The 18,032-nt window shown below is 36.3% G+C and overlaps 1 protein-coding gene across 1 annotated transcript in view; it reads right to left on the reverse strand.

Annotated features, from left to right (window-relative positions):
- LOC107685219 (kinesin-like protein kif7) overlaps positions 1-17,523 on the reverse strand; it is a 34,716-nt gene extending 17,193 nt beyond the window's left edge. Inside the window, exons 1-7 of the mRNA XM_016481737.1 lie at positions 17,395-17,523; positions 14,437-14,827; positions 10,113-10,313; positions 7,982-8,369; positions 6,398-6,938; positions 6,072-6,215; positions 2,709-2,906 (exon numbers count right to left, since the gene is read on the reverse strand). Coding sequence (XP_016337223.1) covers positions 2,709-2,906; positions 6,072-6,215; positions 6,398-6,938; positions 7,982-8,369; positions 10,113-10,313; positions 14,437-14,764 — 1,800 coding nt within the window. The 5' untranslated portion in view covers positions 14,765-14,827; positions 17,395-17,523. The remainder of the gene's footprint in view (positions 1-2,708; positions 2,907-6,071; positions 6,216-6,397; positions 6,939-7,981; positions 8,370-10,112; positions 10,314-14,436; positions 14,828-17,394) is intronic.
- Between the last annotated feature and the right edge of the window lie 509 nt (positions 17,524-18,032).

Consider the following 18,032-nt stretch of genomic DNA (forward strand, 5'->3'; position numbering starts at 1 on the left):
CCGTGCTGTTTTGATGTATTTTAAAGAGTTGGCAGTCAAAATTAAAACTGCTGGATGAAAGATATTCTTCATTCTTTATGACAAACACGATCATGTGAATTACAGAATGTACAACGTTTTTAAAATGGATCAATTGTGGTGTACAGCGTTTATTATGAGGGGGTAGAATCCACAGCTCAGTACTCACTACTCAATACTCATGAGTACTTTTAAATAGGCTACTCTTTTACTCTTACTCAAGTAGTTTTTTTGGACAAGTACTTTTACTCTACTCGCACTACATTTTTTGGAAGGTAATGGTACTTTTACTTGAGTATATTTTTTCAGTACTCTTTCCACCACTGGTTATAACACATTAATTATATGCATAATGAATCTTTCATAATGTCTACAATTCGTGTGTTATAATGAGAGGATTCATGAGCACACAAATTTCAGCACTGCATTGCTCAACGCTGCAAACACGTGTTATAGCCTAAATAGAAACTCTGCATAAGCTGGCGCCTGTTAATCGTTTATATTTTATATTAGTTCATGTTGCTTTTATGCAATAGATGAATACCAATTTATTTGATTTGTGAATCATTTTATTCTCCCGCATTCCCGCACACACACACGAGTCTCTGCACTCGCCTATCAAGTCTTGTCCCCCGCCGCACTCTGTTGCGTCGGGTCTCGTGGGAGAGCAGGTCTCTAATCCACTGGCACTTGACTCACAGTGCGTGAGCTACATCCTTTTTACAATCTAGATTATAAATCACTGCATTGCATCTGCACTGCAAAATTATAACGCGTTAAATTACGCCGTTACTAAAAAAAGTAATCAAATTACAGTAATGCGTTACTAAGTAATGCATTACTGCCCAACACTGATCTTGACATTGTTTATTTAAGATCTGCACAGTATCTTACTACAGCTTGTGAGTGGTTAGATGTTGAGTGTTATTTGAGTGTTTCCTGTGGAGCTAATGTTAATTAACTGATGTGAGCTTTATACTCTAACTGAAAAAATTCAATGTTTTATATGGTTACATTTTATTTTGATGGTCCCCTTAATCAATCGACTTTAAGCAACTTTGCAACTACATGCCAACTAACTCTCATTAGAGTATTAGTATGCTCAAGAATGGTATCATCTAGTATGGTAGAATAAGTTGACGTACTTGCAAAGACACTTATAGTCAGTTTATCTGTTGGTTGACCATCAAAATAAAGTGTTAGCATATATTTACAGTTGCAGACATACTAATACTCTAATGACCACTAGCTGATATGTAGTTGCAGAGTTACTTATCAACAGCTGTCTAAAGGGTACCATCAAAATAATCAAACTGATATTACAATAAAAATAGTTCAAAGCAAATGTGTCATATTACACATTCATCTGATCTGATATCTGATCTTATGGCTGTTTGAGAGAAAAAGTTTTTATTATTATTATTATTATTATTATTACTACTACTTATAAGTGGTCTTTGACCGCTTTAAGTAAAGTAGCATAAGAAAAATGGCAAGATATGAGACTTATAATACATTATAACTATGAGAAATATAATCCATTGTAAAAGTGGATACAACGTGTTCATTGTGTTATAAATCATCATACTCTTAAAAGCTATAACCACAAATAAGTAAATATTATAATATATTAAAACTATTCTTATGAATATTCATTAGATGATACAACATATTATAAAGGTTTTTTATAATGCATTATGCATTCATTATAATGCCTTAAGAATACCCTTATAATGTATTATAAATACGGGCTTCATACAAAGTGTTACCGAATATCTCTTTGGGTTTGAGACTTTAGTCTTTTCGACTTCACATATCTTATATAATCACAAACAGCTTTTAACACTCCAAAGACAAATGAAAATTTAAAATTGCATCATATGACCCCTTTAATGTGTCCGTGCTGAATAAAAGTCTTTAGACTTTAAAAAGTTCTTTAAAAAGTATTCTTTAAAAAGAATTATACTTAAAAAAAAGTATAATATCTTTAAAGAGACTTACTGATCCCAAACTTTTGAACAGTAGATGTACATACATAATCTTGACTAGGGTTGTACAGTGTAAACAAAACCAGAGAAGAGTCACTGTAAATGCTGGTTGTTGAGTGTTTCTGTTTTATCCCCCTTTTGAAACTGTAATCAATAAAAAAACTAATGTCACACCTACCTAGGTAAACGCAAAATTCGGCAAGGTGCTTCTTCACTGCTGTTTTAGCTACTACTTTTTTTCTGCACTGTCATCTGTCGTTTTGGAGAATAGTGCAGTGGTCGAGAGTGTCAAGCATAAACATCTCTTATGTGCAGTGAGCCGTCCCAAACAAGGCTTAACACACAGCCGCTCATGGCTTATTGCTTTAATAAATAACCGTCTCCAGACAATACATCAAATGCCAGCTTGTCATACAACAGGCTTGAAAAATAAGCATTAAAAGTGGGTTTAGGGTGTATAATTGACTGTTAAGACAACACAACGTTACATTGGCAATTAGCTGAATTTGTTTGCATCTGAAAGTATGTGGGTGAAGTCAAAACACTGAATTAACACAGCGTGTGTGGCAAGTGTTTGAAGATGTTTGTGTACTACTAACAGCTCAGCCCAGGTGGCGGCAGCTGTGGATTGTATCTTGAATTAAATTTGATGTGTGTTTGTGGTCGAGGATGCTGTGAGACAAATCAAAACATATCAATTACCTGTCTGGCGAAGCTTCTGCCCACATCACTGTCGCAGGGAGGAGTGAAACGGCCGGCGGTGTCTGACGTCTGCAGTAGTGAGTTGATAGGAGCCGTGTGAGGTCTCTGTTTCAGGTGGAGCAGCCCCACTCCTCCAGGCTGGGCTATCAGACCGTGAAGCTCCGCTATTAGATCCTGCTGCTCCTGTAGCTTATCGCTCTAGGAATGAAAGAAAACGACATCCAGTTACAACCAGGTGAAAATACAAAAAATGTCCCCAGTGTTGTTTTAAGTCTTGTGTGCATTGCAACAGTGTTGTGCACCATTTAGAATTTGAAGGAGATTGATAGATAGATTTTATATTTGCTTAAATTAGTTTAAGATTTTCATCGAATATTTATTTTTTACAGCTTTATTTTCATGAACGAAAATTATTCTTAATGGTTTTAGTTAACAATTAGACAGACAGACAGACAAACAGATAAGACAGATAGATAGATAGATAGATAGATAGATAGATAGATAGTAGGGGTGTAACGATACACGTATTCGCATTGAACTGTTCGGTACGAAGCTTTCGGTTCGGTACGCATTACAAACCGAACGATTCGATTCGTTGGACTAATCCATTACAACAAGGCAGCCCAAACGATGTAACAAGCAACGTGCTGTCTGCCCAGCGATAACCTCCCCTTGCTGGGGTGTGTCGAAAGACGATGATCTTGTGTCGACGATAGCCAGAGATATTGTCAAAAACATCAATTGTTGGCAATATTAAGATATTAGGCATTTCCAATGAATGTAGGCCTGTTACATTCTTATTTTTATTAGGCCTATTATTATTATTATTATTATTATTATGAAGTTACTTTTATTAGGCCTATTAAATTCAAATTAATTTGCCCCGCAATAATTACCAAATAACTGACGTGCTGCGAGGATAACAAAAGATTAGGCTATTTACTCCTCAATTAAAATGTTTTTAAAAAAGGCATTTTAAAACAGGTCTATTATACAATGAATTATAGGCCTACAATTAAAATATTAACACTGCAGTCATCAATAAAAATCAATGAAATAAGAAGTTTTAGCCTATTTCAAGCACCGACTTTCAAAAACAACCTGTTTAACACAAAATATGTTTCTTCTTATTTTTTTCACTATGTGATATTAGAAATATTAAGGGAATAAATGAAAACAGTTAGCTATATACCGTTATCAGCATATGTTGAAGTAGATTCGTCTCGTCGTCTCTGAGAAAATATCCGGCGTCAGATGCCGAAAGCTCCGTCATTACGTTTTTACTTTCACTTTCTGCATAGTGAATGGACTGCGATCAAGACGTTCACCGGCATAACTCGCGTTGCTTATGTGTGATATCCATTGGCTCGCCTTGATGGTTTTAAACAGAAATATTTCCAACATTGCGACGTAACCAATTACCCCCATACCGAACCAAACCGTGACACCACTGTGTCGTATCGAACCGAACCGAACCGTGAATTTTGTGAACCGACGGGATGTGCGGGTCTAGTCGACTAGTCGACTAAACGGTACAGCTCCTACTAGTCGACAAACAATAGCCGATTACACGACAGAAAAAAGAAAAGAAAAACTAAAACATGATTACATGATGTTTTTACAGGGATCATTCAAATTACCATCATTTTTACATTGCATTTAAAACATTTTAAATAACAAGTTAAAATAAAACGTTTGAAAAATAATACATTATTTTTAAAAGTTTATCTGGGCGGAAACTACATTTTTACCTCACATGCGTTTTCTTCGTGTCAGTTGCGGCGAGTTCAAAAATGACCATGCGAAAGACAAGAAGGTGTGGGATTATTTTGAATTAGAAGGAAACGGAAAAGTTTTGTGTAAACTGTGTAATGTCAAATTGTTTTACAATAACTCTGCTGGAGCGATGCGTAATCATATTCAATACAGGCACGTAGGCGTTAGCTTAGAGGCTGGCCAAAGCCAGCAAATGTCAATCACGTCATTCACTACAACCGGCCGGTGTTCTGACGATTTGTGCTACCCTGTCAGATTTTGCTACCTCCCATTAAAACATAATAATAATAATAATAAATTATATTATTAGTGCTCAGATAATCAGTACAAGATGGTCTCTCTTAATTTATGTGTTTTTGCAAGAACATCTTCATTATATCATTCAGCGCTTCAAAAACAGAAAAATGTGTCTATTGGGCATGTTGAAGAACTGAACAATTGAGCTGCGCTCAGATCAATCATCTATTTATAAACATGACTGCTTAGCTTTGTTGTCTGTTTTTATGGCTGTGGGTAAAATATTGTCTGTAAAATATACAAAAACAGACAAACAGCTGAATGATGTGCAAATGAATGTGACAATGGATGGGCTCATAGGAGATTTTTTAAGACGACAAAGCAATTTCACAGCACCATCTTTTGTAAACATACAAGGTTCTCACACTTATTATTCCCATGCATTTCCATGACTTCACTATGATATTTCCAGTTTGTTTGCAATTACTGGATAATGATCATTTTCACTTAGAATGATTCTCTAGTAAATTAGACTTGCAAATCAATATGGAGAAAACCGGACATTACTGTAAGCAAGTTTTACTTCATTTGACCCTTTTCACATTTCCAGGGTTCTTATAAGCAGAATATGTGGGTACATTTCTATAGTGGTGAACAGGAGTTCACATTTGATCCAATATCAAAAAGAAAAAAAATCCACAAATGTGTTTCAACAACTTTCCAAAAGAGGAATAAAGACAGAGATTCATTCGAGAAAATTTACCATCACTCCCTTAGGAACACTTTCACAAAAGTGTTTGGTCATTTAATTCCCAGGTTATAAAATATAATGTTATACACATACACTATTGTTGACAAAAGTTCAGTAAGATTTTGTTTTTCTGGGGAATTTTTTTTTTTGTAAGGACACATTAAATTGATCAAAAGTGACAGCAAAGACATTTACATTGTTACAAAAGATTTATTTAAAATAAATACTGTTCTTTTGAACTTTCTCATCATAAACTGAAGACTGGAGTAATGGCTGCTGATTTTTAGCAAATAAATGCAGCCTTGGTGAGCATAAGAATCTTGCCAACCCCAAACTTTTCAAGAGCATTATACAGTATTGTTTTTCTAGATTTATGATGTTAATAACTTTGGAAACATTACTGTCTGTGAAAACGATCCATCTTAGGAACCTAATTAAAGCAGAACCTAATTAGACACATTTCTTATTTACTATAGAAACTATAGTTTTTCCAAGACTTTTAAGAATGTATTCATGTCCAACTCTGAAATATAGCATAATTAAATTCATTCAAAAACATATCTAAAACCACAAAGAATTTGGTAGAGACTTCTTGTCACCTGTTGTTTGTATTGTTCCATGGCATCTTCCAGGGCAGCTAAGAAGTCAGTGTTTTCTTGCTCTAGTCGCTGTATCTGGCCTTGCAGCTGGGAAATGTAGTCCTCGCAGTGTCCGCTCCAATCCTCTTTCACATGGTCAGGATCCTTTGGCATAAATAAATCCCACTGCCGTGAGAATTACGCAGATAATCACATCATGACATCTGAGCATCTCTGAAATTAATGCTTGAGAAATAATGACCTGACAAGATACATTATTGCCTTTTTATGATGAATTGTTAAACATAAAATATTCATATTTGAAAATGGATGTGCCTGCAGCCAACCTGGTTGTTCAGTGCCACCCGCCCTCTTTTCAGCGCGGTGCTGTCCTCGGTAGAGCTGCTCTCGATGCCGCTGTCCAGCCCCGATGCGGAGGTCAAACCGCTGCGCTCCTCCTCAACGGTGCAAAGCCACTCTTTCACCCGCAGGAGCTGACCAGCATTCAGGGTTCCTTCACCCTGCAGCTCCGTCAAAAGCCTGTAGGCCGAGTCTGTGCAAGTCCTATAGTGGGCACTCTCTGCTTGCAGCTTCCTCACGTCCAATCCAAAGGGCCGAAGTGTCTTCTCGGGGTCGGAGCGAGCGATGATGCGGGTTTCAGAGCGCTGGCGTTTCTCAAGAGCTCGTCTTAGTGCTTTGATCTGGAGTTCAAGGCCTTCGATGCGGTCTGGTTCCCCCTGGCAGTTGACTGTGGCCCGGTTCTGGATGTTACGAGCCCGCTTGGCGTAGTTGAGTGTGTTTAGGCTCTCATCAAAGTCTGACGAGGAAGGGCTTATGCAGGCAATCATGAGGGTTTTGGCGTTGCCTCCAAGAGAGTCCTTTAGGATCCTGACAACAAGATGCAACACAGATCAACACATCTTAAAAGCCTTTAAACTACATCAAGGCGACGTTAAACATTCCCTCTTTTCAAAACTTGACTACAAAAACAGCACTGAGAGCATTTCAATCAGAGATGGAAAAGGTCAAATAGCATTTTCTCACAACAAACTAACAATACTGTTCAAAAGATTGTGGCCAGTAAGATTTGATTATGTTTTTGAAATAAGTATGTTATGCTTATCCAGGCTGAATTTATTTGATCAAAACTACAGTAAAAAACAGAAATATTATTAGCATTTAAAATAACAGTTTTCTATTTTTTAACATATTTTAAAATGTAATTTACTTCTGTGATGGCAAAGCTGAATTTTCAGCATCATTACTCCAGTCTTCAGTGTCACATGATCCTACAGAAATCACTCTAATATGCTGCCTTGATACTCAAGAAATAGTTCCTATTAGTAACTATATTAAAATCAGTTTTGCTGCTTAATATTTTTGTGAAAACCATAATACATTTTTTCAGGATTCTTTGATCCTTTTTAAAGGTAGTGTGCAATTACTCAGAACATCACGGTAATAAACATTTTAAAATATATTAAAATAGAGAAGAGTTATTTTAAATAAATATTATTTTTTTAAATAAATAAATGCAGCCTTGGCGAGCATAAGATAATAATTTCAAAAACAAAACAAAAAAAATCTTACCAACCCAAAATGTTTGAAAAGTATGTCACAAACTAAATTTTTAAAATTTCTAAAGAAAAAAGTCAGTGGAACTTGGTTTTAGCATCTAAGGCTATTTTCTCTGTAAAAACAATGCAGAAAGATTATACAAAAATAAAAATATATAATTTAAATACAGAAACACAAGATTTACTTTCTGTTGACACTTCACTAAAATCACTAAACTAAAATTATTTTTGCCTTTAAGAGTAAGCAATAGCAATAGTGGTTCTTGCTTTAGCAAACACTACTAGCCATTAAGGCTAGATCTTCTTGCAATTATACTGTAATCATCAGCATTTTTAAAAAATGAGTAAAATTACCTGGTGATTTTGGAATCCCTGTATGGGATATGGGTGCCTCTTCTTTTGGGGTCCCCAAGTGCTCCAATGACATTTCCAAGAGCCAGAAGACCACTGTTGATCTGAATGCTCTCTTTGAGCCGTTCACCAGTGTTGCCGGTTTTGAGGATGCGCTCTGATCCAGCCAAGTCCACAAAATGAAATTTGGAAGAGAGGATCTGCACAGTCCCAGCCGCTGCTCGAGAACCTCCTCGCCTCTGTCCCATGAGCACTGTGAAGATGGTGTGAGAGCGACTGGAGTGGGGGTTCATCTGGGTGGCCCCAGTGTGACGGGCCGTCTTTCCTGACTCTAAGAGACTCAGCACTTCATCAAGTCCCTCCACTTCACATTCCTTCACACCGCAAAGCACTGTGGGTAAACACAAAAGATGTCTTTTCTTCACATACTACAAAAAGACTTTCTGAAAACTTCCTGATTAGTCAGCTTGTCTAGACAGGCAGTTTTGAAGAATAAAAAACAGAAATTAAAGAGAAAATAAAAGAGGAGAAGCATCAAAACTTAAAATGACTACATAAACAGATGCTGTCAAGATTTTGTCAATTTATGAGCAGCTGACATGATTTTAACTTGCCTGATGACATGACATGACTTACCTGCAGTGTGACATGCTGTAATTAGTCTAAAACCAATTTTAAACTATTCTTAATAAAAATGTCACAGGATTATACTGTTTAGAAAAAATAGCAATATAATATTTACAAATAATACATTTTAAACAAATATTCTTTAATTATTGCACATGGAGGTTTTTTTTAAGTCATTAATTGGCAACCCACAGAACAGATTTTGATCATTTTTTTAAAGAAATTAATAATTTTATGCAGCAAAGATGCAATACATTGATTAAAAGTGAAAGTAAATATAATGTTACAAAGTATTTATATTTTAAATAAATGCTGATTTTCTATTCATCAAAGAATAAAATATTTATAAAAAAAAAAATCATAGTTTCCACAAAAATATGAAGCAACACAGTTGTTTTTAACATTGATAATTAGAGCTGCCCCCTAATAGTCGACTAACCGTTAGTTGACCAGAAGAGGCTTGGTAGACCAACATTTTTTGGTGTGGAGTGTGGAGCTGAACAGTAACTCACTGCAGGACAGATGGAGGCGCCGGTGCGCTCACTTGCTCTTAAAATACTCTGTCACTTTTGGTCATACAGATAAGAGTAATACATCTTTCGAATCGGTAAAGACTCTACGTTTATTTGTGCACACTCACAATAACAACAAAACATTGCGCTTTTGTAAAATAATGAAAGCAAACAGGATGCGCTTTCTACCGTCTCGGTCTCCGTGAACTTGAGCGCGAAACTCCGTGTATGTTTGCCTTACAGACATAAAAAATATATCTATAGAGAGCGAAATGTCTATTTTCAAATGAACCAATTCAAATGGAAAACAAATATTCTCAGATTATGTAATCCGTATGAAACATGCATACAGGCGCGTCCACTACTGCGGAGATGACGAGTAAGTGTCGCCGACTTCATCTCTTAAAACAAAAACAAAAAAGCACTAGTTTATCAATTAATTATTAAAATGCTAATGCAGCCTCCTTACTGTTTTTCCCTGACACATTCATAATCATTAGCTTCTGCCAGTGCGCTGTGGCAAACTTTACGCATGTGCTTGATTGCTTATTAGGCTATGAAGGCAATTAAAGGTTCGGTGTTATGATTTAAATGGTTTATTAATAAACGTGCGATTAGTCGACTAATGCTTAAAATGAACGACTACTAGTCGACCAGAAAAATCTCTAGTCGGCGACAGCCCTATTGATAATAAAAATAAATGTTTCTTGAGCACTAAATCAGCATATTAGAATGATTTCTGAAGGATCATGTGACACTGAAGACTGGAGTAATGATGCTGAAAATTCAGCTTTGGAATCACAGGAATTTTCACAGGATTTTAAAAATGCATTAAAATAGAGAACAGTTATTTTAAATTATAATTATTTAAGATAACACTGTTTTGATGTATTTGATGACTCTTATAAAACATTGAAAAAAATCTTACCAAATGGTAGTTTATTTTGCACATTCCTACTTTTGAATTTTGCATCAGTTTTCTCTCACAAACGTACCTACGTTGCCCTTTTCATCCTCTCGAATATTTATGTCTTTACTGGCCGTCTCAACTTCCAAAAGGTCTCTGAAGACCTCTTTGTAAACCTCCATGTACGACACTCGGACAGAGAAGTCAATGAGGTCATTCTCATCCAGCAGTTTGAAGATCTCAGCCACGGCTCTGGGAATGATGCCCTGTTCGTCATCCCTAAAAGCGGCTGCGGCCAAAAAACCAACAGCAGGTTAATGAATAACTCTATGAGACAGAATGCTAAAACACAAGATCTCAGATTGCAAGTGGAGCGGTGGCAAATGAACCGGGGGAGGTGTTGCTGGCAGCACGAATGTGCAAACTCGTGGAAGCATTTTAACAAGACACAGACAAAGCCTTTACTAGCCTTGTGAATCATGTCTGGTCTAGATGAAGCCCAATTAATAATATGCTGTAAGGAACTGAACTCAGGCATGCTTTTGATCTTTTTACTCAACACATCAGCTGTCACAATACTCAATACACCTCCAATGAAAGAAAAACATTGCACTTCTATTATATATTGATGAATTTTAAAACACTGTAACATTGTTATTTAATGTGAAACAATCCCGTATTGTATAAAGCTCTGCGGGTGGGCGATCTGATGATTTTCTAACGAATAGGCCTAGTAGAGATTGTGACCAAACGTGTACTATTTAGGCCTATGTCTGTATGTAAATATATCCACACATCTTTCCGTTTTAAAGATATTAACATGAACGAATGAGAAAGTAAAGAGTGCAAAGTGGTTAAAGGACTTATTAAAAGTCCTAGCACTCTCTAATCTAATTCTATTCTTAAAAAAAAAAAAAAACTTGTCCCTTTTAGACTTTGCACACTAATGTAGCACACTAATAGTGCGCTAATGAATAGCACACTATTCATTTACTGCTTGTTTTCTTAAAAAAAAAAACGAACACTAGCTTGCTCTATTCTTTTTCTATTCTATCTGTATTCCAGTCTGGAGTTTAATTATATAATTAATATGCTTATTGCTACGTGTACTGCGTTAGGCTAACTGAGACTTGTTATAGCACTTGCATATCATTGCTCTTTTGTTGATTTTGATTGCTTCCATTGTCCTCATTTGTAAGTCGCTTTGGATAAAAGCGTCTGCTAAATGACTAAATGTAAATGTAAATTAAAATCAAATCGACAGGCGGCTTTCTGTGCGTGCCTAAACAGTCAAAAACACACAAAAATAAAATGCCTGCCTTGGTGAGCATTGACGTAAATGCATTTGATTGGTAGAAATCTTAAAGTGACAGCAAATCTTAAAGGGGTCATATGATGCGATTTCAATTTTTCCTTTCTCTTTGAAGTGTTACAAGCTCTTGGCGTCACATGTGGTTGCCGAATCCACCGAATTTCTCCGATTACAAATGCAGACATAGTTTTATGTTTACGAGGCGCGATGCAGCGCAACGCGTAAAAAGACAGTATAAGTCATTATAATCCATAATTATGTCCCCACTGGATGCAACAAATGCCTCGTTTATAATGGGTTTTCATGTTTTTGAATCATCGCTCATCACAGTATGGTGAGGGGCGTAACATTTCCGTCACACGCTTGAGGTATTCGGCCAATCATAACGCACTGGATAGCTGGCCAATCAGAGCAGACCTTGCTTTTCAGACCGATGAGCTTTGTAAAAATCGACGCGTTTCAGAAAGGCGGGGCACAGTCAAATTTTGAAATATTTTTGCTATTTAAAATAACTTTCTATTTGAATATATTTTTAAAATGTAATTTATTCCTGTGATTTCAAAGCAACATTTATCTGAAATAGAAACCTTTTGTAACATTATAAATGTCTTTATCATCACTTTTGATAAATCTAAAGGATTCTTGCTAAATAAAAGTATTAAATTATATAATCCCCCCCCAAAAAAAAATACTGAATCCAAGCTTTTGAATGGTAGAGTGTATAATGTTACAAAAGCTTTTTATTTCAGATGAATGCTGTGGGTAATTGACATGACATGTCAAGCAGTGACAGCAGTTGCCCGTAGTGTGACATGGCATACTCCATTTTTATTATTATTTTTATTTTTTTTGTCAGTTACATCTCTTATTTATATACTACTGTTTAAAAAATTGAGGTCAGTAATAGTTTTAATTTTTTTTTGTTGTTGTTGTTGCCAAATAGAAAACAGTTATTTTAAATAGTAAATAGTAAACACAGTATTACTGCTTTTGCTGTATTTTGTATCAAATAAATGAGAATTCTTTAAAAAACAAAAAACATCTTACTGTTCAAAATCTTTTGACTGGTAGTGTATATTAAAATGTTTAATCATTCATTCAAATTAATTAAACACTTTTAAATAGACTGCAGCAATAATATTTTGCCACACATTATTTTGTTTAGTTCAGAATCGGGGGAGAATCGTGATCTCTATTTGAGACAAAAAAAATCGTGAAGCTCTAGTAACCACCAGACTTCTTATTTGTCATGAGTCCAGAAGCTGTGGTGAGTTTCAGTTGCTTCTTTGTATCAACTCAGTCCATTTGTAGAAAATCAGGCATGCTAGAAATTAGGTCAGTACCATGGCGTGTTATCATTCCAGACCGCGTGTTTCTTAACCATGATGTCGATTCATTGCCGGGCAACTCGTCATCGGGCCTCCTGCTGGCTTGCTGAACAAATGACGCACACTGTCATACCACACATAGAGGAGCCTTTGAACCTTTGAGTGGTAGAACGGAAGGCATTGAGTTGAACTCTACCCTGTAAGAACATAAGCAGTATATCAGGGGTCTCCAAAAGATTCCCATAGATGCCCCTCAGTTCGTAGGTCGGGCCTCACCGACAGCTACGTTCTTCTTGAGGAGCGGGACCGGAAAATACCTCACATTCCTTTGTGGCAACATCGTCCCAGATGTTGCCTTTTGCCTGCAAAACATACAGATGTTGGAGCTGGATTCCAGGGGCTCAAGGGACCCACGGAGGGCAGGGGATGGTATTTAGACTGGATGAGATTACGAGCCGATTAGAAAATCTATCTCAGCGGGGGTCACTGGTATCAGGGAGGACATTAGCAGGGGTTACTGCAGATTTGGTGTAGTGAGGGGGTGCTCAGAGAAAGAGATGGTGTAATGCGGGCCTAATGTGGAAGAAAAAGTAAGAGCTATGAGGAAATTGAGAGACAAGCACAAGAAATTATGTTAAAATGAAGAAACAAGTTCTCAAGAGAGGAAATGCAAGCAAAAGAGAGCAAAATACATGATGGAGAAGTTTTCTTAATGCTTAAGATTGTAAAATCTTAAAAAGAAGGTATCTTGTTTCAACTGTGAAAAGATGTCAATACACACTATTTTTCAAGTTCAAGTCCATCGACGTTAATCTACTCTGCTGTCTGGTTTGTTTGTCAGACAAAAATGGCAGATTTGGCATTATGATTGCTCAGATTGCCTGTTAATCAACTCCCAGTGAAGGGTCAATTGAGCAGCCAAGATTGGGCAAAGTTTAGAAATAACTGGGTCTAAAAAAATGACTGCAGTTAATGCCATGTGCTGCACTTTTCACACTTTCTTTAAATAGATTTTTAATGATATAAGGTCTTTCTGTCATTTGGAGGGACCACTCATCATGTGGTGCAACCAATAATAGCAATAATTGTATTAAATTAAAAATACATTATCTCATTTCTGTGCCTGAAATATGAATCACTGCTACAGTATACTTAAGTGAATGGTATTTTTAAAATGTTTTATCAGTTTTATGCAATTAACAGAAAAAATAAGTCTCTGAAACTATCAAATTAAACAACTCTGAAATTATAGAACAAAAATATGAGATCATTATTTAGAAAAACTCAAAAGAAACACATACTTTTTTTCTAAACACTTTAATTACTGAGAACCTCTTAAAAATATGTTAAGCATGTTAAGGAAATTAATTAATTTTAATATAAATCATGGTCGCACCACATTACATTTTTTATGGCTACGGCTGATTCACCTAGATGAAAAAACACTAAGATTCTCAATTTATCCAGAATCGTGCAGCTCTATAAGCTACTGTTAGACAGACTTACCTGAAAAAAAATTAAACCACTGTTTATTTAATTTGTAATTTGTTTAATTGTTCTGACTATTTACTTGTCCTGAATAAGTTTGAGAACTTTTTATTTATATTAGTTGCAGGGCCTGGTTTTTACAGCACAGTAACTTGAAAAAGAATCGTGATAAGATTGTGGTCCTTCCTAAAAAAAAAAATAGTAATATGATATTTTTGCCATATCGCACACACCTATAAAGTGCTATATAAATAAATGGTTTGACTTGTGTATAAAAAACTTACAAATGTTGGCTTCTCCAATGGTGTAGGTTTTGCCCGAGCCTGTCTGCCCATAGGCGAAAACCGTGGCATTGAAACCATGAAAGAAGGCCTCGATGAGGGGTTGAACACACTCTGTGTACACATCCTCCTGCATGGAGTTATCCTCAAACACAAAGTCACAGTGGAAGTGGCGGTCATGGCCCAGGGTGACCCTCTTCTCCTCTGGGTCTGCAGTGATGCAGCTCTCATGGTTGTGCAAAATCTCTTTGGGAAGCAGCGGACGCACCCGGACTGCCACCTGTACAGCCGTTTCCTCCACCTTACTTTGGCCGACTCCTTTGAGAGACATTGCTGAGCTGATTAGCGGTCCTTCATTACTTTTGTGGGGCTGTGATACCGCTTCCTATGGTCACTGAATGAAATACAAAGCAGTTATAGATAGACAGAGTATAGGGCAAAACATCTCTGACACATTCTAAGTCTACAAAAATATGGCCCAATGTTCCATGCTAATATAAGGAATTTTCTGCATTGATTTTTGACAATACAGTATTTTGAATTATGCATTAAATTGTGTTGTGTTTTAGGATTAAAGGAAATGTCCATAAGTCGTGGGAAGTCGTGGCCTAATGGTTGGAGAGTTGGACTCGTAACCCAAGGTTGCGGGTTCGAGTCTCGAACCGGCAGGGATTGTAGGTGGGGGGAGTGAATGTACAGCGCTCTCTCCCACCTTCAGTACCACGACTGAGGTGCCCTTGAGCAAGGCACCGAACCCCCAACTGCTCCCCGGGCGCCGCAACAAAAAATGGCTGCCCACTGCTCCGGGTGTGTGTTCACTGCTGTGTGTGTGTTCACTGCTGTGTGTGTGCACTTTGGATGGGATAAATGCAGAGCACTAATTCCAAGTATGGGTCACCATACTTGGCCACATGTCACATGTCACGTCATGTCACGTCATCATAAACTTCAAGGAAAATACACTGGTAGGTTTCTGCCAGGACATTTTCAGTTTTTGTAAGGATTTTATTCTTACAGTGCAGAGACCTATCAAACAACCTCTAGGTCAATAAAACACTTATAAGAATAATGAATATAAAACGAAAAAGTCACTTTACAAAGGAAGAGTAAAAACAGAAAACATACAATTGGGAATCATAAGCAACACTTCTATTCTACTACAAATACAAAAATAATAACTGATAAATAACTGCAAATTGTAGTTGTTAATATTACAATATGTCATCTGTTCAGTTAACAAAAAGCAAACAAAAGAAACCAAGGTAAACACTAGGGCTGTGCAATTTATCGAAATATCGCAAATGTACATATCGCAATATGCATATCGCTACAGCTTGCAATATTTGGGGCCATGAACAAAAGACAGAGAAAATCACTCACTGCTCTTACCTAAATAACTTTTGTAGCTTAAATAAGAATCAGTGCATATTGAATTCAAAGAGTAAATACTAAGCAGTGTTTTATTTTTCCTTTTTATTATTCAGTTCCTAAACTCATGTTAAAATGACTAATGTTAAAATGACATTTTTATGTAATGCTCGAGTAAAACACATACCGTTCACTTTCAGAAGTTGTTGTAGGGGTGCTTTCTTATTAGAATCAGAATCAGAATGAGCTTTATTCACCACTTAAGTGTGCGCAAACACAAGGAATTTGTTGTGGTTTTACAGGAACTCTTGGTACATACATACATACAAATAACCATATATATATGACACAAGATAGTTCACAGAACTGACTCAGCAACAGCTGAGTAAAACTGTTTCATCCGAGCATGTGGCACTTTAAGCATTATCGTATCGCATATCGCATTATTTAACGAGTTAACGCATATCGCATTTTTCTTCAATATCGCACAGCCCTAGTAAACACCACAAAAAATAAAAACAAACATTTATTTTTAAAGATATTATAAAACAATAAGTACACAAAAAATTTACTTACAATGGGAAATGGATCTTATGAAAAACTAAAACCAACTGAATATTAAACAGATGATTGAATATTAAACAAAATATTTCTAGCAGTGTATGCTAATATTTATTATAAACTATTCTTTAATTATTCTTAAATTACAATACGTGCAGTTTTTGTTAAAGCCCATTGACTGAGATCAAGTTTTAAAAGTACATTACAGCAGGACTAGTGAACTGGTGAAAGATTACGATATTTATATTGTATATTCTTCCCGTTATACACTCACATTTATGTGAAAATATGTTACATGCCAGCTGCTCTCCTTTAAGCATGTAGTTGACACAAAACATTAAATGGACATATTAACTGATGGTATGGTGTCGGAGTATGTCTAATTATTTTTTTACTAATGCTGTTGAATGATTTTGTAACAGTGCATCTTTTGTAACTGATTGATTTTGTCACATTATAACTGCGGTCGACGTTGTGCCGAAAACAAACTATGAAAAACAACTATGCAGACGATCACACAAACTATGAGAAAACAAAAACAACCATGACCTAAAAATCACAAACTATGACACAACAATCACAAACTCCGAGGCAATAAACAACTAACGTTATAAGACAATTAAACCAATATGATACAGCAATAACAAACTACGTACGAGACACTATAAACCAACAACTTATAATTCTCGCAGCCCCCAAAAAGGGCTAGTTAAGTTTAAATCTGATCGAAGCAAAACATGCACGAACAAATAAAGCTAAGCATTTCCAAAACACTTTTGCACCAAGCCTCAGTGAGTTCATAACTGCAGATGAATGTGTTGAACTCTTTCCTAAAGTCAGATTAGCCGAGCCGCTACAACGGTTAGCCGCTAGCAAGCTCATTAAAAGTTTAAATCTCTCAAACACTCGTGAGACACAAAGCTCAGAAACCCCCGCACGCGTGGATTTGCCTAACAACACTCAGCACGCGCGCACTCAAACTGCTTCTGTCATGTGAAGTTTTGAGTGGTTTTTCATAACTTTCAAACTTACTGTTGTTTCCGAGTCCATCAATCCGAGTCCGCACTAGGGCACATCCCACTGCCATTCCCATTCCCATTCCCAGAGCACATTCCCTGGATCCAGACCAGACCACGACGAGCGCAGAGGATGCAGTGATGTCATTCAGTCGGCTTCCCACATGCCTGAGTAAAATCTGACCTGTAGCGTGTTTGTGTTTGTTTTTTAACATTTTGACTTAACTAAAGATACATTATATTTATTATGTTAAAACGAATAATTAACAAGTACTATTGTGTTTGGATTTGCTATATGGATAATTAAAAAAAAAAAAACAATAGGCTATTAAATAGTTTTTGTTTGCAACTCCAGCCTGTATGTGATTTATAGCCACATTACCATCTTTATTCTTATAGGGGAGACTGGGGCTAGTTGTCACAGTTTATAGGCTACTGCAGAAATGTTTATTTATTTATGTATGCAAATATAGGTTTATATTTGAAAGTCAATTTCTTTACTTAAAAAAGCACTAAACATTATTTTGGAGGTTGAAATAAACATGAGCACGTGAATTTGTCCTACTGGGGTAAGTTGTCACATGGGAAGCTGTCTATGCTCATCAGCAACATTTAAACCATAAACAAATTTTAACTCACCCTTCCTTAACATAA

This window comes from Sinocyclocheilus anshuiensis, unplaced genomic scaffold (genome assembly GCF_001515605.1).
Source record: "Sinocyclocheilus anshuiensis isolate Anshui unplaced genomic scaffold, SAMN03320099.WGS_v1.1 scaffold333, whole genome shotgun sequence".
Classification (NCBI taxonomy): domain Eukaryota; kingdom Metazoa; phylum Chordata; class Actinopteri; order Cypriniformes; family Cyprinidae; genus Sinocyclocheilus; species Sinocyclocheilus anshuiensis.